Source organism: Oncorhynchus mykiss, chromosome 13 (assembly GCF_057628025.1).
Source record: "Oncorhynchus mykiss isolate SJ-2025 chromosome 13, ASM5762802v1, whole genome shotgun sequence".
In the NCBI taxonomy this organism is placed as follows: Eukaryota; Metazoa; Chordata; class Actinopteri; order Salmoniformes; family Salmonidae; genus Oncorhynchus; species Oncorhynchus mykiss.
The window spans coordinates 48,948,116-48,971,273 of NC_143034.1; the positions used below are offsets into that span (position 1 = coordinate 48,948,116).

Genomic DNA, 23,158 nt, shown 5'->3' on the forward strand with positions numbered 1-23,158 from the left:
TGCAAATCGAGAAGACATGCAAAACACTGACAAAAACACATTTATAAGCCCCGACACTTCCCTATTCGCTGCTCGCGATAATAAGCTTCAGAAATAGCTGCTCCAGACTTGGAACTTAGCACCATCTTGTATCTGTAAGAGCATGAGGCATTGACTTGTGATCTCTCACACTCACCACATCCATACACCACCCAACACCAATATAATCTTTAATGGAAGGGGGGAGGATGGGAGAGATGTATAAAAAAATAAAAATAAATTAAATGCTGTTGACTGTTGGGTTCCGTGTAACAAAATGCATAGGCTCTGGATTGCTGCAGGAGTACTCCTTGCAAACATCAGGCAGTACTGTAAATATTTAGCAGTCAGCACCCTGCTAAAGGTTCAGGGTTTTCTAACTTCATGGAATCACACTTTCAAATGAATTGCAGTACATGCATTTGATTCGTCCTAATGCAATGTAAGGTGGGGTCAGGGGTGGAGGAATGAACCAGTTATACCCTCACAATGAGGAAAAAAAATCTATTTTGTAAATAATCCCACAATAAGTAGTAGGCTAATTACATGAAGAATTATACCAAATAAATTCTACTTGTTTTAGGATATTCAGTTGGACAACTGATGTCAAATCAACTGGCTTTACTGTGCAAAGCAAAAAACATTCACAGGAGACAAGCTCCCTCTAGTGGGTCACAGTGGACAACATTATTTCATAATACTGGAGATATGTAAAATATTTGTATTAAAAAAAGGGACCATGTACAATACAACATATTGCTTTACATATGTTTTTTTTTATTACATTGTACATGTTGTTCTTGCATTGGTAAAGCAACATAATGTCTCTTTCAAAGAAATGCGTTCTTTATAAAATAAATGCATCATAAACAAAACATACAAATAAATTAACATAAAAAAGGTTTGACGCAGTCTCATGCACTTCCCCAAACTTATTTCATCATCAAATATTTCCCTGGACTCGTTTTGAACTACTTCCAGAAGACTACTGTACAGATAACCACTAAGATAGTGTTATTGTAGCATTGTAGAAACGTGGGCTGCTGCCTGGTACTATTCGCTAATCAGTATCTAAAGTCCAGTGTGTCATTCAAGGAGAGAAGAATGAATCAAATTCCATATGACTGATTAATGACATGGTATTTATACTATCTAATTAGCTACCACTATGTCAGATGTCCTAGACCAGGGTTCTCCAACCCTGTTCCGGAAAACCATCCCGTAGGTTTTCCCTCCAACCCTCATCTAGCACACCTGATTCTAATAATTAGCTGATTGATAAGCAGAATCGGGTTACAACAGGGGTTGAAGCAGAAACCTACACGGAGGTTAGCTCTCCAGGAACAGGGTTTGAGAGCCCTGCCCTAGACACATATATACTCTAGTAGTCTATGCCACAACAGGTGTCTTTATGGCAACTACGAGACCAAAAGTATTCTTTAAAAAATGTTAAAACACTCCCGTTGTTTAATAATGACATTCATCCATTAACTGGCATGCCTTTCATACCTAAATCTAACAGCTCATAGAACAGTGAAATGAGAGCAGAGTGCACAGGCAACACATGAGATGACTGAGCTACAGATGGAGTCAGTCTGTAGTGTTAATAATGAAATCCTTGCTGGTGAACAAGAGGGCAAGGAGAAGACTGATAACCTGCTCTTTAAAAAGAGAGCACCCTTTGAACACGTACTCCAGCATAGTGGAAAACAACATAGACACAATGAAAATGAATGTAAAAAAATGTTTTTTTAAAAGGTAGAGACAATCCCTTAACAATCACAAGACTAAATCAATTTAGTGTAAACTTAAGTTAGAAAACAAGACAAATACAAAATGTTCAGCATCTTAAAGATTTTGGGTTACATCCGTTTCACAATGTGGTAACATTCTCGCATGTAAAAAAGAAGTGTAATGAAAACCCTAAAACATAAGTGTGCAATTAAAGCAATGGAAGACACTAACCATGCTCTCCATTGCTGGCATTTGGAAGATAGGATATATTGTACATTTACTCTCTGGTTCACATAGCAACAATCTATTGCATAGTTAAGGACATGCATGCGTTAGAGTTATCATGCAATACTGCTTTCCACAGTGTTGAAATGGTTGTTTCCATCGATTGACAACACAGTGGCACAACCATATACTTAAAAGCCAAAAATAATAATATTGTTGCAGGCAGCTGATTTCACTAATAAAATATATATTCAAAGATGGGCCATAAAATAACAAAGCTTTTCATCACCTAAACGTTGAGAATATTTTTAATGGACATTTTGTGAAAGATGTGAGAGGTGTGGTTCTATGTATTCGTAACATGGCAACAGGGTAACCGAACTGGTTTGGAACCCGGGTCATCAGTGAGACTCAAGCTCATGATAAACTAGATCTTAGGCCAAGACATTAAATCTGGAAGTCAACACAAGCCTTCAGAAGGGTAAACTATAACGCAGGATCATGGAGTTAGCCAGCTAACTTGCATAAATATTCTGATATCTTTCTACAAAATAAAAAGTTACGTTTGAAATGGGTATGCTCTAATTGATTTCATTAACCATAATATCAATAGTTATTTCTGGTTGCTTATCAAAGTTAGCTGGCGAACTCATTGATTCTGCTTTGTGGTATACCCCCTCAGGTCAAGGCAAAGTAAGTCAGTGAACTAGAGCTGCTATTCTTTCAAAAGCCCACCATTTCAACAGTGTTTGTAGCAGCAGCTCACTTAATGACAGCGTAGCCATGGGCAACAATAACAAGTGACAGGTTGTCAGACTGTTGCTGAATCCCTACACAATCATTAATGTTAATAGTTCATATGTAACAGTGGGGGTTTTCACTTTGAGGCAAACTGTCGCTATAGGCAGCAAAATATCTGCAATGGGGTTTAATATTAAACTTGGTGCAGTAGGTTAGAGATAGCAAATCTCAAGACCCTGGAGAAACTGGGTCTCTTACATTGTCAGCAAGCGAAATATTACAAAATATGCCATTTCAGTAGAAGGGTCTCTGAAGATTTCAATATGTTACAACCAGACCAGCAAAAAGGTTTACCCTGGTATTTTGAATCATAATTAAAGTTAAGACTGATGAACGATTGCATGAACAGTTGAGAACTATTGCACCGAAAAGCTTGGGCTTGGAAGATTACCAAACGGGTTACAGCAAGACACAGGGAGAGTTCAGTAACAGGTCAAAGCTACAGCTAGAAAAGCTTTGCAGATATGGGGGGTGGCACCAGATCTGACTGAAATGACTCGTCAAACTATCATTCAACTAAGGAGAACATCCCATGCAGGGCCTGACAGGGGTACAGTTACGTAGGTATGCTTCAAGTAAACAGCAAAGAATAGCAAAACGTTCAGTGCAGTGTGCATTATTTAGATTGAATTGACTTCATCCGAAGACAGGACAAAGGCAAATAAGCACAAATGTTCAACTTAAATGAGCGGTGTTGGATTTTATCAGTACAATACAGCAGCCTCTGTTTGCTATTCCAAACATGGCAGAAACGTTAATCTCTCATGAGGTACCACAGGTTGAGGTGCTACCGGGGCTGGTAACACCTAGATCAGGGGTAGGCAACTAGATTCAGCCGCGGGTGGTTGGGGGGGGGGGGGGGGGGGGACATAATTAGAATCATTTGTACACTGCAAATTGACCACAACTAAGGCCCCCAAAAAAAGATTGTTCTCAAATACAATCATTTCATATCTTGATTACATTGAGACACGATCACGTCTCTTTTCCTAAACTAAACACCTTTTTTTTTTTTTACCAAAAACTTAATTCCCAAAATACATACATATATTTGTTTATACTAAAAACTTTGGGTAGTCCCACAACACCCCCCAAAAAAATCACTTCCTGGGCGGTTTCGCACCACAGGACGCCTGTTGCCGACCCCTGACATAGATTGTTTTTTTTATATTTCAGAACCTCAGCATTTTAAATATTTCAAACAGTGCCAGTATTGCCCTTTGAACAGCACCAGGTGTAGAAAAGGAGTAACATTTTAGACTACTCCACAAACTATCTTAAGACTAGTGTACCCTTAACAGCCTTAAATGTCAAGTCCCTGACCCGTTACTCTAGTTTCACGTGACCTTTTTAAACCATGTAAAAGTATTACATAAAAATTGACAGTAATAGATTTTTTGTTTACTAAGTTACTGTATAGCGTTGTTCTGGAGAAAAATATTCCATACTGTATTTACAAAGTGCTATCTTAAAACATTCCTATTCAGTTTTGTGTACAGTAGTATACTAATACCACACTTTGCCAAAGGCAATGATTTGGTTCCATGACAGGATAGAAAGGCGCTTTTGATAATTTACATCTTGCTTATGAAAAGAAAAATACAAGTACATATATATATATATATATATATATATATATATATATATTATATACTCTCTCAATCTATATATATTTATATCTTAGGCACATGGAAAAAAAAAAAAATTGCTGCGTACATAAAACAATGAGACTGCTATCGATATATGATGTCATTGAGGCTTCTGTGTTGGGCGTGCAGAAGATTGCATGGCAGAAAGCTTTCTGGAGGACGCCTGCTTCTCAAGAGGCTTTTTCCCATTGGGGGGAGAATTAAGACTGGATTCAGAAGTGGAAGACTTAGATTTGCCTATAATAGGTAACAGAGAGCGTCTGACTGGGGTGGAGGGCTTGGAGGACTCCTTTACCTCAGTGACAACCTCGTTCACATGATGCTCTGAGGCATTGGCCGACCCATCCTCCTCCTGAACGCTCAGCCTGGCTGTCCTCTCAGAGGCCTTCTTGACCAGGATGCTGGTCTTACCCAGATCGGCCGACCGGCGGGACTCTCTCTGGCGCAGGGCGTTCTTGAAGAACGACAAGCCCTTGTCCTCTGACTTGCTGCTGTGCCTAGGGTCCCTGCAGGAGACGCTGGGGGAGCGCAGGCTGGTGACAGAGGAGCTGCTGATGGAACTCCGCAAAAACCTCTCTGGACGGACCCCCTCTGCAGCGGTCTTGGTGGGGGTCCTGGCTGCAGCGTTGCTGCCCCAACGTGGTCTATCAACCAGAGGGCTTACCAACCCTGAGTCCCGACTGCAGCTCCTCTCCAGCAGCTTCTTCCGACCAGAGGTGCTCTTCTCAAGGCCAGAGGCACTCTTCTTTACGGTGGGGGAGGGGGAAGCGGAGGACTGCGGCGTGGAGATGCGCTGCTTGCACTGGGGGGTTCCAGCTGCCGAGTCAGAACCCTTGGAAGACAAAGACACTTTCTTTTTGGACGGGGTCCTGGTGGGCGTAGCGGTGCTGCTGCTGGTGGTCTTGTCTTTAGAGTTGGTCACCTTGGGGCCCTTCACCACAGGGCTGGAAGACATTTGGGATGTAGAGGAGTTGGGGGTGGAGAACGAACACTGGCGCTTCTTGGAGTTTCTCTCTGGCTCAGACTTGGTGGAACTCTTTTTGGACCCGGCGCTCTCTAACTTCGGGGCAGATCCGGCGGTGCTGCTCTTGCGTTTCTGCTCTTTCGACAGGGAGGCTTGTGCGTTTTGGTCCAGGGCTGTTATTTGGTTGTTGTTGTCCGTCGGGTCACTCTTGGAGCTCTTCTTATCGGCCGGCGTGGGGGCCCTGCAGTAGACTTCGTCTAGGATCCTCCTGCCATGGTCCTGGTCGGTGCTGTTCCCCTCCATCATGGCCAAGGGGGCCCTGCCACCAGGGTAGCGCTCATGCCGGCTGTAGCTACCGAAGCAAGATGTGGATACCTTGTCATCACAGGCCTCTCCCCTCTCTCCTATCCTCTCCAAGGGGGGAGAGGAGCGTGAGTCCAGGGAGAAGCGTGAGGGGGAGTTAGACCTCATATGGAGCTTGGCAGAGAGGGACCAGGAGGGCTTCATGCTGTTCTCACTGAAGGCCAGAGGACTGGCAATGGATGATCTGGAAGATAAGCTCTGACGCTGGATGCTCCGAACAAAGGGACGGGTCGAAAATCCACCTAAATAGATACAAATAAATGAGTTTACACTAATGCACTAGACTCAATGAAAGGATAATTTAATGCCCTTTTTTCTCAACTGGGCATAGCAAGAGCTCCTGTAAGGTTATAAATAATTAGCTAAAGGAGGGGGAGAGGAGGGCAAAAGAGCTGAAGATTTAGAAAGACAGAGAAACCTAGTGTATCTCACCGTCATCTTCGCTGCGGTCCCCTGTGGTGAACTCCACCGACTCGCCCAGGGAGACCAGAGAGGTGCGTCTGGAGGAGGCCCCGGAAGCCAGGCTGGCAGGCCTGCTGCCTTGGAGACGGTTCACCCAGTGGTCACACAGAGATGAGCTGGTGGAGCCTGGCACAGATAGACACGACAATCAACCCCTCAGGTCTCTCAAAGATAACCAAGATGTTGATGCTACTGTCCAACTAAGAGTGTTAAGTGACAGTTTTAATGTCACTTAATGGCATTTCTCCTGTAGCACCACGTAATACACCATCATTAGTGTCAGGAAAATCCCACACTCCAAGAAGTCACCACTGACCTGCTACGGAGCTGTTGGCGGACCAGGAGGGGATCGTGTTCCTCCTCTGGTAGAACAAGATGTAGGCCGTCTGCTGACACACATCATCATCAGCGACGGGCTGGACCTCACTGTCGTCAAAGCAGTACCACTGGCCGTCAACAGAGTTCTTACAGTAAGCTGGGGGTTAGAAGAACAAGAGATTTAGGGTGATGGTGAAGAAACTGTCAGAATGTAGTGTTATTTTCCTATCCATCTACCTCCAGTCAGTGACTACTACCACCTTACTTCTAAACCACCGGTCTTACCTGTGTAGTGTCCTCCGTGCATGTTTCCGTGGTGATTGCAGACGGCGTACAGGTCGTACAGGTAGTCGTCAGGGTTACGCCCAAGGCCGTAGGGTCGTCTCCATGGTGACCAGTGAGAGGGCAGGCTCCAGCTGCTCTGGGACCTCTTCACCATGTGAGGAGCCATGTCCATGCCAAGCAGAGGGAACCGCACCATGTTCTGCATCTTCACCCTCCTGTCAGCCTCCTACAGGACACAGCAGTAAACACAGTACCCAGTCAACTGAACTGGCGCTACACCTGCCTCTTCGACAGGCAGGAGATTGGTCACCGGGTAAGACTGAGTGGCAGTGACTGAACATGGACAAGACAGAACAAGCAACACTGACTGAAGGCAAACCAAGAATAGGAACCAGTCGGGCCGCCCAAAGCATGAGAAACTACCGTTACTTAAACAAAACAGGAATTATTGGACACAATTTTCAGTGGGGGAATTGGAGGGGGTGCTGAATGCTGTGTTGCTGCTGCAGTACCTGTCTGAACCTCTTGAGGTGCAGTATGAGCACATCAGGCAGGGTCCACAGGCTGAGCTTGATGTGGCCTTGCTGCAGCTGCTTGCAGTGGGGGCAGCGCCAGGCATCATCCGGGGCCAGCTGGAACAAAGACAGCCCACCCATGCGCACACACACACACGCAGCCATCAAGGAAAAGCTCCCCAACGCAGTGCTTTTAAATCAGTCTCACTCACAGAGGGAGTTCCAGACTACTCTACTCCATGTTTTCACAGCACCCTCATTTCTGTGACCAGTGCCAGTTCTTAAACTGACCACCTCCAGCCTCTGCTAACCACAGTGTATATTCAGTCTATCTGGTGTCCTTCCAGACAGAGAGAAGCCATTATAAAAATGCTGTATTTCAAACCTAGAATTAGGGGCAGAATATCCAGCACCCTCAGCATTTCAACCAAATTAAAGGCTATGGGATGTTCAGCTGTGGAATAATAAACAAACCCTCTGGTAAGAAGAGAATGTTCCTTTTTCCTGGTCTCTTTTCTTGTTTAAATACATACAACAGCATCGACAGATATTGTGTATGTGTGGCCTTGTAATACCAACACAATGTGTGTGCATGTGGCCTTGTGGTTTCAGCACAATGTGTGTGTGTGTGTGTGTGTGTGTGGCCTTGTGGTACCAGCACAATGTGTGTGTGTGTGGCCTTGTGGTACCAACGCAATGTGCGTGTGTGACCTTGTGGTACCAACACAATGTGTGTATGTGTGTGGCCTTGTGATACCAACACAATGCATGTGTGTGTGTGGCCTTGTGGTGCCAACACAATGTGTGCACTCCAGTGTTACCTGCTCCTCTTTGGTGTAGAGCTGGAGGCACTGAGCGAGGGTGCAGGCCTGGGGCTGATGGTGTTGCTCTCTGTGCAGATACACACTCTCAGCATCAGGGATGTACTCTTCCTCATTGAGCCCAAACAGACTTCATGGAAGGGGAGGGGAATCACAGTCAGCCAATCAATCACTCAACACACTGCCTCCTATCCTAACAAACAATACTAAATCTGACACTTCCCAATAAGTGGGTATTGCTTAGGTAGTCTAATACTTACGGATTTCATTCCTTTATGTTATAATGTCTAAAGGCACCAGCATGCTTCCCAGCCGAAACAGTTCCTATGAGTCTGTGCATACATTATGAAGGCATTATGTTTCTGTTCATTTTGGAGTTCGGTAAGGGTTTTTTCGGCTGTTCGGGCACATTAGCCGAACTGAGCCGAAGTCGGTAGGCAAACTGAGCCAAAGTCGGTAGGCGAATTCTACACCCCTTCGTCGGTGATTGGTCAACAGTAGGGATTCTTCAATAGAGCCTTTGTCATTCAACGAGAGACGGCTTGCTTTCGTGCACATTTTTTTATTCAAAAATGAATACTGCACCAGACATCGTAGTTAAATGTAAAATTGCACGACTATGAACTCCTCTGCAAAAACGTGAAAATTAATGACAGATTTCTTGAGTTATCTTCGATTCATTCTGACTATTTTGTGTAAGTTTATACTAGCTACGGCATCTCAAAATGGACAAACAGTACTATTGCCATTTTTTTTCATATTTATCAAGAGAAGCTATTTTAAGAAAGTATGCAAGCACACTCGTTCGGTTTGCCAAGCCGGTTTCGGCCAGGCGCCCGCCGAACTGAGCATGCAGACTTTTGCCTTAAAGCAAAAACAAACATCGTCAAACAATCTATTTTATTGAATGTTTGGTGGCTTTAAGGGATGTGCATTTGAAATTATTTCACTATTCGAATATCCGGATAGTCAAAATATACACGTTTTAAAGAAAAATGTGGACCTTCGAGGGCATAGACCCACCCACTTCGGAGCCAGGCCAAGTTTCCAATCAGAATGAGTTTGTCCCTGACAAAAGGGCTTTATTAGAGACAAATACTCCTTAGTTTCATCAGCTGTCCAGGTGGCTGGTCTCAGACGATCCAGCAGATCCGTATGTGGAGGTCCTGGGCTGGCATGGTTACACGTGGTCTGTGGTTGTGAGGCCAGTTGGACGTACTGCCAAATTCTCTAAAACAACAATGGATGCGGCTTATAGCGGAGAAATTAACATTCAACTCTCTGGCAACAGCTCTGGGGGACATTCTTGCAGTCAGTTTGCCAGTTGCACGCTACCTCAAAACTTGAGATATCTGTGGCGTTGTCTTGTGACAAAACTGCAAAGTTTAGAGTGGTCTTTTATTTTCCCCAGCACAAGGTGCACCTGTGTAATGATCACACTGTGCACAACATTTGAGAGAAATAAGCTTTTTGTTTATATAAAACATCTCTGGGATCTTTCATTTGAGCTCATTAAACATGGGACCAACAATTTACATTATAGTTTATATTTTTGTCCAGTATAGATTATTTCCAAAAGTTATGAGGTCCAAAATGTACCGCTTAGTAGGAATGACCCAGCTAATTTAGTTAGCCAGCTAGCGAGGCTAATTAAGGCAGCAGTGCCCCCCAAGTCATTGTCTACAACAACTCCATTCAAATTAAACAACAGCCTACCTGTTGGTTGATCATTGTAGCCTACTTATTTACTTACATTTAGCCAACTTCATTTCCTTAAATTGTAATTCCATTTTGCATTAATTAGAAATCTTCAACTTCACTTGGTACACATGGAGCCTTTCATGGTAGTGCGGCTTTGATTGACCGACAACAACAAGCTATACTCGTGAAAAGTGTGTAGGTTACCGGTACGCCTTTTTTTTTATTTTTAAATGGAGCGCACTCATAAAAACTGTTGTTTTATTAAAATGTCTAATGTCATGGTCTGTCCTTGTATGTCGCAATGCCACAAAGCCTTTTCATTAAAATAGGCCTAGCCTATCTATGTCTAAAATGTTATTATTTTAAATGAATACCCTCGCTAGTAATCGAATACTAACGTCCATTTGGATATTCTAATAATCGTCCCCATCCCTAGTGGCTTTATAGGGATCATTTATGGTCCTGTATTTCCCTGCAGGATAAATCTCACCACAAACACCCAGAAACATGGCGTTTATCAAAGAGATGCAGAGCACCAGCAATATTGTTGTGCAGCGTTCACTCACTAATCCTTGGTCTCTTTGTCCCACTCCACCACTATCTTGACGTGCGACGGTCCCCCCTGGCCACAGGACTTGTATGCTCTGCCAAGGAAAGATTATGTTGAGGAAAAACGAGAATAAGCCAGCTTCACAACTTAAACACATATCAACCAACAAGCTGTATTCCTCTTATCTTCAAAACACTACAAATCTAAGTGAATTGGATTTACATTACACGTGGCTGTCTTTTTGCCTGCTGTACACACATCTATCCAGCTTTTTAGTGTGTGTACTGTGTGACAAACTCCCATTCTATTCAACAAACTTCCGTTCTATTCAATTGAATGAGCAACTGGGATAAACTATAAACCAAACCTGCCGAGCAAGCAATGTGTGAAGAAACAGATACCAAAACATGTAAAGGCACGCCATTTAACTGTTCTGGTGACATCAGAGCATCTGATCTGGCATTCAAGTGTGGTTTGAGGATTAAAAGGAGGCAGTAAACTATAAACAAAATTGTGAATTGGTGAGAGGAGGTTGTGTTCAGTAGGAAGAAAACGTTTTGAAAAAGGGGAGATACTACCTGAACACAAATTATATTTTTCTGGTGAGAAACATCTTGCTATGTGCCCTACTGAACATGACCCTGGTTGAGAGCTACAGTTGAATGATAATATAAAATATGCCATTTAGCAGACACTTTCATCCAAATCGACTTACCGTCATGCGTGCATACATTTCTTTTTACATACAGATGTGCTTTCTTAATTTGATCACTCTGTTGTCGCAGAGAATTTTCATGCAAAATGAAAACTTATTGCATTCGAGGTTTAATGAAAAATGTATCAACCCCTACAAAAATGTCCATTAATTAAGATCCACATAATATAGAAACTGGTCAAATGAAGATATCACATCTGTATTGGTGGTCCTGGGAATCGAACACACTATCCTGGAGTTGCAAGTGCCATGATCTACCAACTGAGCTACAGAGGACCAGGAATAACAAGGAGACTGACCTTTCCACTGTTGGGTGACAGAGAGGCTGCTCCTCTTGGGGCAGGAGGTACGTGATGCCAACCACACCAACCACTCGTAGGCTGAAGGGCCCCACCTGCAGATAATACCAGGACTTTAGTTACTCACAATCCCTATTCCCACCACCTGACTGGTACGTATAGACATGTTGCCATGGCCGTGCTTTTCAAACCAGACCAACAGCATTCTATCCAATGAGGCAACTTAAACGTCTAACAAGCCCTTACATGAGAATCAACTGTTTATTTCTTTAGAGTCTAAGACATTGGAGGATAGGGGATGCTAAACTGATATGGAATTGTTTTAAGATGGTCATACTTGATTTTGAATTTTAGGACACATACAAAAAAATATATTTACTACTAAAGCCCATAGAAATGCATTGAATAACACATTCAAGAATGGCAAAAAGGACAATCAAAAAATAAATCAGAAGAAACAAGGTTTTGAAGTGTCTGTTCTAAATCTAGGACATAAAAAAAACAAGGAAATGTCCTTATTTTGGAAAGAAAAACTAATTATTGGTCCATTAAAATAACATAAAATTGATCAGAAATACAGTGTAGACATTGTTAATGTTGTAAATGACTATTGTAGCTGGAAAAGGCAGATTTTAAATGGAATATCTACATAGGCGTAGAGGCCCATTATCAGCAACCATCACTCCTGTGATCCAATGGCACGTTGTGTTAGCTAATTTAAGTTTATCATTTTAAAAGGCTAATTAATCATAAGAAAACCCTTTTGCAATTATGTTAGCACAGCTGAAAACTGTTGTTCTGATTATAGAAGCAATAAAACTGGCCTTCTTTAGACTAGTTGAGTATCTGGAGCATCAGCATTTGTGGCCAGAAACAAAGAACTTTCTTCTGAAACTCGTCAGTCTATTCTTGTTCTGACAAATGAAGGCTCTTCCATGCGAGAAATTGCCAAGAAACTGAAGATCTCGTACAACGCTGTGTACTACTCCCTTCACAGAACAGCGCAAACTGGCTCTAACCAGAGTAGAAAGAGGAGTGGAAGGCCCCGGTGCACAACTGACAAAGAGGACAAGTACATTAGAGTGTATAGTTTGAGAAAAAGACGCCTCACAAGTCCTCAACTGGGAGCTTCATTAAATAGTATCCGCAAAACACCAGTCTCAACGTCAACAGTGAAGAGGCGACTCCGGGATGCTAGCCTTCTAGGCAGAGTTGCAAAGAAAAAGCCATATTTCAGACTGGCCAATTAAAAGAAAAGATTAAGATGGACAAAACACAGACACTGGGCAGAGGAAGATTGGAAAAAAAGTGTTAGGAAAGACAAATCTAAGTTTGAGGTGTTTCGGATCACAAAGAACATTAGTGAGACACAGAAAAAAATGAAAAGATGCTGGAAGAGTGCTTGATGTCATCTGTCAAGCATGGTTGAGGCAATGTGAAGGTCTGGGTGTGATTTGGTGATGGTAAAGTGGTATATTTGTACAGGGTAAAAGGGATCTTGACGAAGGCTATCGTTCCATTTTGCAACGCCATGGTATACCCTGAGGACGGCGCTTAATTGGAGCCAATTTCCTCCTACAACAGGACAATGACCCAAAGCCCAGCTCCAAACTATGCAATAACTATTTAGGGAAGAAGCAGTCAGCTGGTATTCGGTCTATAATGGAGTGGCCAGCACAGTCACCGGATCTCAACCCTATTGAGCTGTTGTGGGAGCAGCTTGACCGTATGGTACGTAAGAAGTGCCCATCAAGCCAATCCAACTTGTGGGAGGTGCTTCAGGAAGCATGGGGTGAAATCTCTTCAGATTACCTCAAGAAATTGACAACTTGAATGCCAAAGGTCTACAAGGCTGTAATGGCTGCAAATTGAGGACTCTTTGACAAAAACAAAGGACAGAATTATTATTTCAAATAAAAATCAATATTTATAACCTTGTCAACGTTTTGACTATATTTTCTATTCATTTTGCAACTCATTTAATGTATGCTTTCATGGAAAACAAGGAAAAGTGACCCAAACTTTTTAACTGTTAGTGTAAATATTTTTTTTACACATATTTAACCCCTTTTTTGGGTAGCACAAAACGACCTTCATACTTCCATTAGTTTTTTAAAACCGGTACCGGTTATCTTCAGATGAGTCCTGAGACACTTGTGGGGGTCAGAGCAAAATTGAGTTTGTGGGAGTCTTACCTTTGCATAGAGTGGTCATAATAGGTTCTAGGACAAACTGTTCAGATGCTACAGACATTTTTCGTGAGAAGAACGATTTTTGCGACGTCTCATGGTCTGAGAGGCATCCAATGCAAAAAAAAACATCTCTAGCTTAAACTGAGATTTTGATTGGGATTTTTTGTTATGTAATTAATCGAATCTAGGGGGTTAAATGCAGTAAACCAGAGTGCCTACTAGTGAAAGTCTGCACAGTCTTTAGCCATTTCATTAAAAAAAAAAGTTTTTTACCTGCATTCTGTGGGGTTGTTTCCATTCCATTCACTATCCTCCACCCACCTGAATGTAAACTCCTGGCCTGAGCAGGTGATGCATCTTCTCCAGGATCTCCTTCTGCAGGATATCCCAGGTCACAGTGCGATCCATGTACAGTACAAATGGAAGACCAAACCTGGAACAGAGGGCATGATATTCTCCTGTTAAGGTATACTTGGAGTCTGTTAACTTCTTATGGCTGGGGGCAGTATTGAGTAGCTTGGATGAGTAAGAAGCCCAGAGTAAACTGCCTGCAACTCAGTCCCAGAAGCTAAGATATGCATATTATTAGTATATTTGGATAGAAAACACTCTGAAGTTTCTAAAACTGTTTGAATGATGTTTGTGAGTATAACAGAGCTCATATAGCAGGCAAAAACCTGAGAAAAAAATCTAACCAGGAAGTGGGAATTCTGAGGTTTGTAGTTTTTCAACTCATTGCCTATCGAATATACAGTGTCTATGGGGTCATATTGCACTTCCTAAGGCTTCCACTAGATGTCAACAGTCTTTAGAACCTTGTTTGATGTTTCTACTGTGGAGGAGGGGGAAATGGGAGCTGAATGAGTCAGGTCTGCCAGAGTGGCATGAGCTGGTCACACGTGTTCACGTGAGAGTTAGCTTGCGTTCCAATACATTTCTGAAGACAAAGGAATTCTCCGGTTGGAACATTATTGAAGATTTATGTTAAAAACATCCTAAAGATTGATTCTATACATCGTTTGACATGTTTCTACGGACTGTAACGGAACTTTTGGACTTTATCTGCTCTCACCTCATGAATTTGGATTACTGGGCTAAACGCGCAAACAAAAAGAAGGTATTTGGACATAAATGGACTTTATCGAACAAATCAAACATTTATTGTGGAACTGGGATTCCTGGGAGTGCATTCTGATGAAGATAATTATAATGCTATTTCTGACTTATGTTGACTTCACAACATGGCGGATATCTGTATTGCTTGTTTTGTTGTCTGAGCGCTGTACTCATCTTATTGCATGGTGTGCTTTTTCGGTAAAGCTTTTTTGAAATCTGACACAGCGGTTGCATTAAGGAGAAGTTTATCTAAAGTTCATTGCATTACACTTGTATTTTCATCAACATTTATGATGAGTATTTCTGTAAATTGATGTGGCTCTCTGCAAAATCACAGGATGTTTTGGAACTACTGAACATAACGCACCAATGTAAACTCAAGATTTTTGGATATAAATATGAACTTTATCGAACAAAACATACATGTATTGTGTTACATGTATTGTGTAACATGAAGTCCTATGAGTGTCATCTGATGAAACTCATCAAAGGTTAGTGATTAATTTTATCTCCATTTCTGCTTTTTGTGACTCCTCTCTTTGGCTGGAAAAATGGCTATGCTTTTCTGTGACTAGGTGCAGACCTAACATAATCGTTTGGTGTGCTTTCGTCGTAAAGCCTTTTTAAAATCGGACACTGTGGTGGGATTAACAACAAGTTTATCTTTAAAATGGTGTAAAATACTTCTATGTTTGAGGAATTTTAATTCTGAGATTTCTGTTGTTTTGAATTTGGCGCCCTTTCACTGGCTGTTGGGCTAAGATCCCGCTAACGGGATCAATATGATGTCTCATGCATAAGAGGTTTAATATAACAAATATAATTTGACCTGCATGGTGTAACGGTTTCAGAGGACAGTGGAAAACACTGGGCTGTAGTACCCATAGAAATACAATTCCAACATTGCAGTCAATATTACATCTCTATAGTACCTCCTCCCTTGGTGACCGGTGCAGGCTCGGTTACAGATAAGCAGGATCATCTTGTCGACCCCCGTGTTCTTATTGGCCGACGCAGTGGCAGGATTCACAGCTCCTTGCATGAAAGATGGAGTCCTGCTCATCTCACTCCCAAACTTTAAGTTGTTCTGGTTCAGGTTGGCAAGGAGACTCCCTGGATTTCAAATCCCAATCGGTCAGTGATACTCAGTCAATAGTTCAATATACATTATACAAAATGCATGACAAGTACACTACCAAAAAAAACTTTCATTGAGAAATGCCCAAATGTATTAAATTATTTGATATCAACAGTAGATGAATAGTGAAGAGGTACCTCTCTTGGTTCTAATGTTCTCTAGTCTGAAGGTCTCAGGCGTCTCAAAGGCAAAGATGGAGTCGCTCTCCTGAATGATATCGAGATCGTCGTCGTCATCACAGAAGGAGCGGTGGAAACCGTCATAGTACATCTCCGTCAAAACAAACTGAATCAGAGGGATGCGGAGATGACCAAAACAAGTCAATACGCTGCTGCCATTTAGTCAACACTGAAACCTTTTATTCAGATAAGATGGTGAAACAGATTAGAGTTAGGCCATGCTCATTTCAGTGAATGAATTACAGAATATAAATAAACAACATCAATATTCTCTTCAGTGTATAGGCCTACTACCTCTTCTGCAAATACAGAACAATGGTAAATATGGAAGGCTACACACTATGACTGAAAACCCCCTCCCTTTCTCCTGGAGTCCTTGCCCTATCCCTCAAATCATGACAACTTTTCTTATTCTGACCAAGATGTCACACACACTAGTGTTCTGCTTAATGTAATCCAATGAGAGCACTGTATGAACGTTTCAACCACATCAAACCCAAGGCATCAGTTCTGTTGTTCTGGGATACAATGGGCTCTGTTCGAGTGATCCCTTCACCCTGATTAGAGGCTATGATGCACTAGCCTAATAGTACTTACAACAACACTGTAATGCAGCTATTAGTACTGAAATGAGCACACCTGCTGGTACAATCAGTCTAGTACCCAGGGATGAATCATTAAAGGAAAAAGTAAGCCTAAGTAGGGTACTCCTTTACTGTTCTTTTCAGATAACAATCCTTAGAAGCTAGGTACCACCAGAAAATAAAGCATTCAAGTTCACTTCTGTATTCATGTAACCTAGTAAGACAGAGCTGAGGCTGCTAGGGATAAGAGAGCAGGAAGGAAGCAGCACCTGGTCCTGGGGGATCTTGGTCTCACGTGACACAGCATCTCGGAGTCTGGACACGGTGCTGTTCAGGGGCACGGCCACTCCGATCCTCATACAGTGAGAGTACTTCCCCTGGTAGACCACTGTCACATACAGAGGCCTGGGAAGAGAGAGGAAACATGGGAATGACAGGGATCAAATATTGGCACCATATAAGGAATTACAAAACACCAGATAAAAACCACTGACAAAGGCCAGGAAATAACAGAATGGACAAACAGCAACTTTTGCCAAATTAAACACAATTAAGTCCAATAATCAACCTCCTAGGAGAGGACACGTTTCCACCTCCTCTAGTAATGCTGCTACAACACTGTCTGGAGACTGCTAATTTATAATTACTCTGAGAGCACTGAGCAGGATTTTTCTGGTGACTGTGTGGATCAGTGCTACTCTAAGCTGACACTAAGAACTCAACCAGCAGGCACAGCAACGCAGCTCTTTCGGGAGTTCAGTTTGAGATACCCCACAGTCTGAAGAACCCTCATTTTTAAGATGGTTGCCATTTCCGAGTTTCTCTGTCATTTGAACTTCAGTTATGTGGGATCGGTCTTAACATCAGCTATGGCCAGAAACAGTGGCATAACAGGCTTAGCAGAACATTTTTATTCAGATAAATAAACTAGATGCTTCAGACTAGTGATAACTGATAACCCAAAGTTGAGTAACAGAATTGTGTTTCTGGGAGAAGGACGAAGTAGTAGTGAAGCCAGAGCGGTGAGCCACTGAGCCTTGGTCTGGAGGACCATTATTCTGTCATCAATCAAATGACAGCCAGAGGACTAATGGGACATCATTTGCCACTGCATATCTCCTCATTTCACCTCATTCTTCCCATCTTTAATAATGCATGGACAGCAATGAATTTAGTGACTTAAAAAAAGAATCTGCATCGAACAGGCGCTCTCTCCTTGATGTGACAGTATAACACCATTGTAAAAATAGCATCATGAGGACAAAAAAAGGCCATGCATGTCCCAGGTACCTCCGTTTAGGAGCATTATGAATAGTCAGCTGAGTGAGCATAAAGGTGGTTTTGACTGCTAGGCACAAATAATGAAACTCAAAATACTTAAACTATGACAGAGAAGAACTCAACATATTTCTAAAAAAAGTCATAGTCCATTTCCCTTTTTTACTTTAGCCATTTAGTGTTTTCTGGGCATGTAGCCCTTAAATTGACTTTAGAAATAGAATAGTCACGTAATTACTGGCTTGGTTTGGTCTGCAGATATATGCCATTTTGGAGACTTTGGCCCCAAACGACATTCCTTCTTATTTACTTTGCTTCCGCATCCCTGGGAAATTGAAATGAACCGCAGTCTCAAATAGTCTCAAGATGTACATTTCAACACTTGTCAACAGTCTTGTTCCTCCCATCAGACCCAATGATGGAACACAGCAGAGGTGTGTACTCACCTTGTGTGAGGTAAGAGGATGGGCAGGGAGATGCAAAGGAAAGGATCAAAGGTGTTGCTCTGTTTTTGGCAATGCGGGCAGGTGAGCGACGACCTGTTGGTAAGAAAGGGAACTAATTTGTCTCAGAAGAAGTCATGAGGAATAAACAGAATGGAGAATATAAAACTCCTCAGGGGTAAGCATCAAATAAGACCTACCTGTACTGGGCCTGAAATAGCTCTTGCACAAATGAACCGGTTGAGAGCGGAAGAGAAGGCCCCTCTAGGCCCCCATCATCCTCTTCCACTGGTGGCTAATAGGACAAAACAGAGTGGATGAGCTCCTACTGCATATTAGACCATTTAGGATATTGAGGCTGTATTCTATTCACTGGGTCAATGAGCATCCAAAGCCGTCTGAAAGACATCGAAAGGATAAGAGACCAAAATACAAATAAAACTACCTGTGACGCTGCGGCTCCTCTGACTTATCCTCAAGGAATTATGAGCATTTAACAAGGCAGGCTAATCAACAAAGCTCTGTGGGGTCTATTCAGGTCACGTCTCTCACTGCATGTCTAAAGTCTTCTTCATGCTTCGGTTCAGGCTGGCGCCTAAGGTGATCCAAACGAATGTGCTCGCATACTCCCTTAAAAGACCTTTGCTTGAAAAATGAGAAAGTGACAGTAGTACCGTTTGTCCATTTAAGACACCGTAGCCAGTATAAACTTCCTCAACATAGTCGGAATTCATCTAAGATAACTCAAGAAATCTGTCATAAATGTTTACGTTTTTGCCGAGGAGATCTAAGTCGCACAATTTTACTTTTCAAGTGAACAAAATTTGAATGAAGACGATTTGTGATGACAAACTCTACATTGAATAATCCCTACTGTTGACCAATCACCAACAAAGGAGCGTAGACTTCGGCTACACATTTTGGATTGCCTCTAGATAGCACGAACAGCTGAAAAATCCTTGCCTAAGACCAAAACAAACAAAATGTCATCATAATATATGCACAGACTGTTCCAAACGGTTTCAGATTGGAAGCAATCCAGGAAGGGGACACAGAACACCATCACTTCCTGTTCATTCTCCCACAGGAGATGAATCCGTCAGCACACCGTAAAGTAGGGAAGTGAGCTCTCTCTCCTAATTTGTTTGTCCCAGTGCTCTGGGAGATTGATGCCTGATAAGGGGCTCTGCGTTCAGAAATGGGTTAGGTCGGTAAATCTGTCCTGCAGGATGCCAGGCCCTTACCGCTCAAATGTTATTCCGTTTGGAATGTCTGAATGAGTCTTCAAAGGACATCAGAATTAGCCAGCCACCTCCTGTCACCTCATCCACTCAGACTGCTGACTCACCTCAGGTACAGCTCCATTCACTGCTAGCTCGAGGTCACATCACTGTCTCGTTGTGCTAACCTGGCCACTACCACCGTTCCTGAAGTTGCATTAGTAGGCCCTAACTCTATGATGCGCAAACAAAAGTTTACCTTAATGGAAGGCCTGTTGTTGGGATGGTTGTTGAGGTCTTCGTGTACCCTGTCCAGAAGCCAGAGCAGAAACTCCTGAGCGTCATGCTGAGCATTGCCTTTATACTGCAAAGCGCTCTTTGAGACGGCATTCTGCAACAAACAGCAACACTGCTTGAAAATTCTGGTGATAGCCTAGTCTCAGAAGTATGATGTAGCCTAAATGTATTTGACCATTTCAAAGACGTGTAGTATAGGGCCAAATGCAGTTCTGTGAGAGAAGTAGTCTTGCTTTATGATACATTGTACCAACTTACTTTGAACTCCCTGCTGTGCTGTGGGGTGTATTCAAATGTCCACAGGGCCCGGACCAGTCCAGACAGCTGCTCTGTCACCTCGCCTCTGTCATGAGGGCCCTTCCTCCCCGAATGCACACCGTTTGTCTTCGGTTTCTCCTTCTCCTCATCCGTTTCCTCAACTCCCCTGTATTGTTCCAGTGCCAAATACTCAGCAAATAGTTCAGTATTACTCAGGCACTGGAGGATGGCATTCATGAAACAAGTGTTACCATGGTTTTTGAGACCAGACACTCCAGGGACCTTCTCTCCGAGGAAACGGTCACTATCATCCAAAACTGGTGAATCTTTGCCTCCCGTTTTGAATAATGTGAAACCCCCATCGTCTTTGTCACCTTCAATAGCATGCCCGTCTGATCCAAAATGGGACAAGGTTGACAGGGTCCTGAGGACTCTGCCCATAAAACTACCCACGGAGCGCACAGAGCTTCGTCTGAAGAGTTTCTTGCTGAAGCTACCAGATTTCTTCTCTTTAGTCATGGCTTTACTAGACATGATTGCCTGACTTGTTGGGCACCCCCTCATGCAATAAGTTTCAAAATACAATATTTCCTGTGAGGAATGAGCTGAGCTATCAAGCAAACTAACTTTCAGCTGTCTCGTGCTACATCTTAATTGGGAAGTCAAGTTACATCTTAACCCATCAACTAGCTAGATAGCTAACAGTAGCTTGCTGGGATATATTTCCCATGCTAGGGGTAACGTTATAGTAATGACTACCATTAAATACGAGTCAACACAACACAAAAAAGCTTTTCAAAGACAAGCGTTATGTTGACCTAATTGGATAGCTAACCTTAGCGTGTCAGCTAACACAAGAACAGCAACTATCCATAGCTAGCTAGCTTAATTGGCTAGCTAGCTTGCCAACTATCCATTAATCCATTTTAAGTGATTCGATTTAGTAAAATACACAAATTACAATAAACTGTCGGAATGCATTTGTATATGCTAAACAAGTCAGTTTATTCGCTGACGTTCATGCAAATCGTTTATTGTAGCTAGCTGATTGTTTTTATAGTTAGCATTTGAACATTAGCTGCTAGCCACTGCATAAGAGTCCCTTGCGCAGAAGTGTCCTTCCATCCCATCCGAAAATAAAAATGTAGTTACCAAGCAGAGACGTTTAATTCCGTGTCCTTGGTTAATTTGAGTGGGATTGTACAATTTCCTATGCTTTCCAAGCTGAAATGTTCTCCGAAATCCGATTTTCCATTGCAACAGAGTCAGTTCTTCACACTTTCAGCTACAAAAATAGGGACACTGCAGGACAGCAGAGAAACAGCTGACGTAACAGAGTCAACGCCAAAATACATATGGGGGAGAGAGGGGTTCCACTGTGCCTTTTTTTCTTCTTACATAAATCAAACGTTTTGTATCTCAAAACGTGTACTATTGAATAATAAAGTAAATGTTTTTTTTCTTCAAATGTAGGCCTATCCATAATCATGCAGTTGACAATTAATGAAATACTTCCTGATCTATGGACAGTCCAAAAAATATTGGTTGTAAGACTAACATAAATAATTGCTTTTGGGGGGGGGGGGGGGTTGTAGGTATGAGGGAGTTGGGTCTCCTATAGTACAGGGTGGGGCCCTATGATAATGGGGTTAATGAAATCTGAGAGGTGGTATTTTTCAGTTCCCACTGAGATCCAGTCTGACATCAAGTTGGTCTACTGGTATTTTAATGCACCACAACATACAAAATGTACAACAAATAGGATGGTGGAATCAATCTGTGACTGCCACATCTTGGCTAAATGGCCTCACCATATAGCCTACATCATACAGTGATGGATTTAGCTTTATTAAATGTTATGTAACCTATCGCATACACATATTAGCCTATCAAAATACAACATTTAGCTCCATGATCTACTAAAATGCAAAACACAGAGACATAGTAAAACAATATATATTTTAGATTGATGTTAGAGGAAAGAGAATCAGTCTGATGAGGGAATCAGCAGTCAAGGTCACCAGCATAAAACCAATTTTAATTTGAGTCTTCATTGTGCCCGCCTCCCACTCCTTACCCACCAATCAGCATGTCTTCTGTCATATAGCACAGAACGAAATTATCCTAATGCAATTTGTATATAACCTACTTTCAGACATCCGACACAATGTCAAATATTCAATTATGTAGGCCTAATGGTTCATGCATTTTCCTTATTGTTTTACACTGAACGTAGTACGGGCTTGACACCTACAAATGATGCCGACCTAAAGACGCAAGGATGTGGTGAGTAAATGTGTGTTTTTAATTATAGTCCCATGAGTCACTTTCCTCATCAATATCTTTCTTGGACCTTTAGTTATTATTTTGCTGTAGCTATAGCTATTGGGTTGGTGGAACTTAGAAGTGAGGTAAAAGTAGGTAACCTAGATAAAGATCCTAGAGGTACAGATTAATCCATATGCTGCCTCCACATGCCCAGATCATTTAGTTCCCATATGCTCGGGTATGGCTTAATTTCCTGTTATTTTAAGCTGACCTCAGCACACACAGTGACTAGATACTGTGCATCCCAGCAACACCTCTCATCATTAGGATATCTATCCAATTACATCTCTCCCAAGTAGCTCAGACTAGAGTGCAAACCATAGACCCTACGTAAAAGAAGGGTGTGTAGACCATGCATTTTACTGGGAAACATTGCATGATGAAATCTTTACATTGAGTTCCTTCATTCTATCTTATCCTGGTGTTCAGTGCCTCTATGGTGTAGTATACAGTACATGTTAGAGCAAACTATTTAATGCAACATTTAATGCCAAGAAATAAGATGCTATTTTCTACAAAAATTATATAAGATTCAGCCACGTGACTATTGCCCTCTGCTGTTTGGAGAAAGGAAGTCAGTCACCAAGTAAGATTTTGAAAATAAAGAATTATTTCCACTGCAGTGTAGACTACATTTCTTGGAAATTAGCACCCCCACAGCACATAATGAGAAAAATCTCCATAGATTTGAGCTGGCAAAGATTA

At 42.2% G+C, this 23,158-nt stretch overlaps 1 protein-coding gene across 2 annotated transcripts; it reads right to left on the reverse strand.

The window, feature by feature from the left end:
- Positions 1-774: 774 nt before the first annotated feature.
- Positions 775-21,540, reverse strand: LOC110486323 (ubiquitin carboxyl-terminal hydrolase 31). 2 transcript variants are annotated; one of them, XM_021557834.3, is made up of 16 exons: positions 20,126-21,540; positions 19,830-19,961; positions 18,551-18,645; positions 18,354-18,446; positions 16,899-17,034; positions 16,004-16,151; positions 15,661-15,841; positions 13,934-14,045; positions 11,421-11,515; positions 10,423-10,500; positions 8,156-8,285; positions 7,332-7,451; positions 6,820-7,045; positions 6,533-6,691; positions 6,187-6,342; positions 775-5,996 (listed from the first exon to the last, which is right to left on the reverse strand). In XM_021557834.3, the coding sequence occupies exons 1-16, from the start codon at positions 20,687-20,689 to the stop codon at positions 4,528-4,530; spliced, it is 3,894 nt and encodes a 1,297-aa protein (XP_021413509.2). In that variant the 5' UTR covers positions 20,690-21,540; the 3' UTR covers positions 775-4,527. The 2 variants fall into 2 exon arrangements, with proteins under 2 accessions (XP_021413509.2, XP_090050567.1); XM_090194441.1 differs by having other exon boundaries at positions 18,796-19,961; positions 20,126-20,201.
- Positions 21,541-23,158: the final 1,618 nt, after the last annotated feature.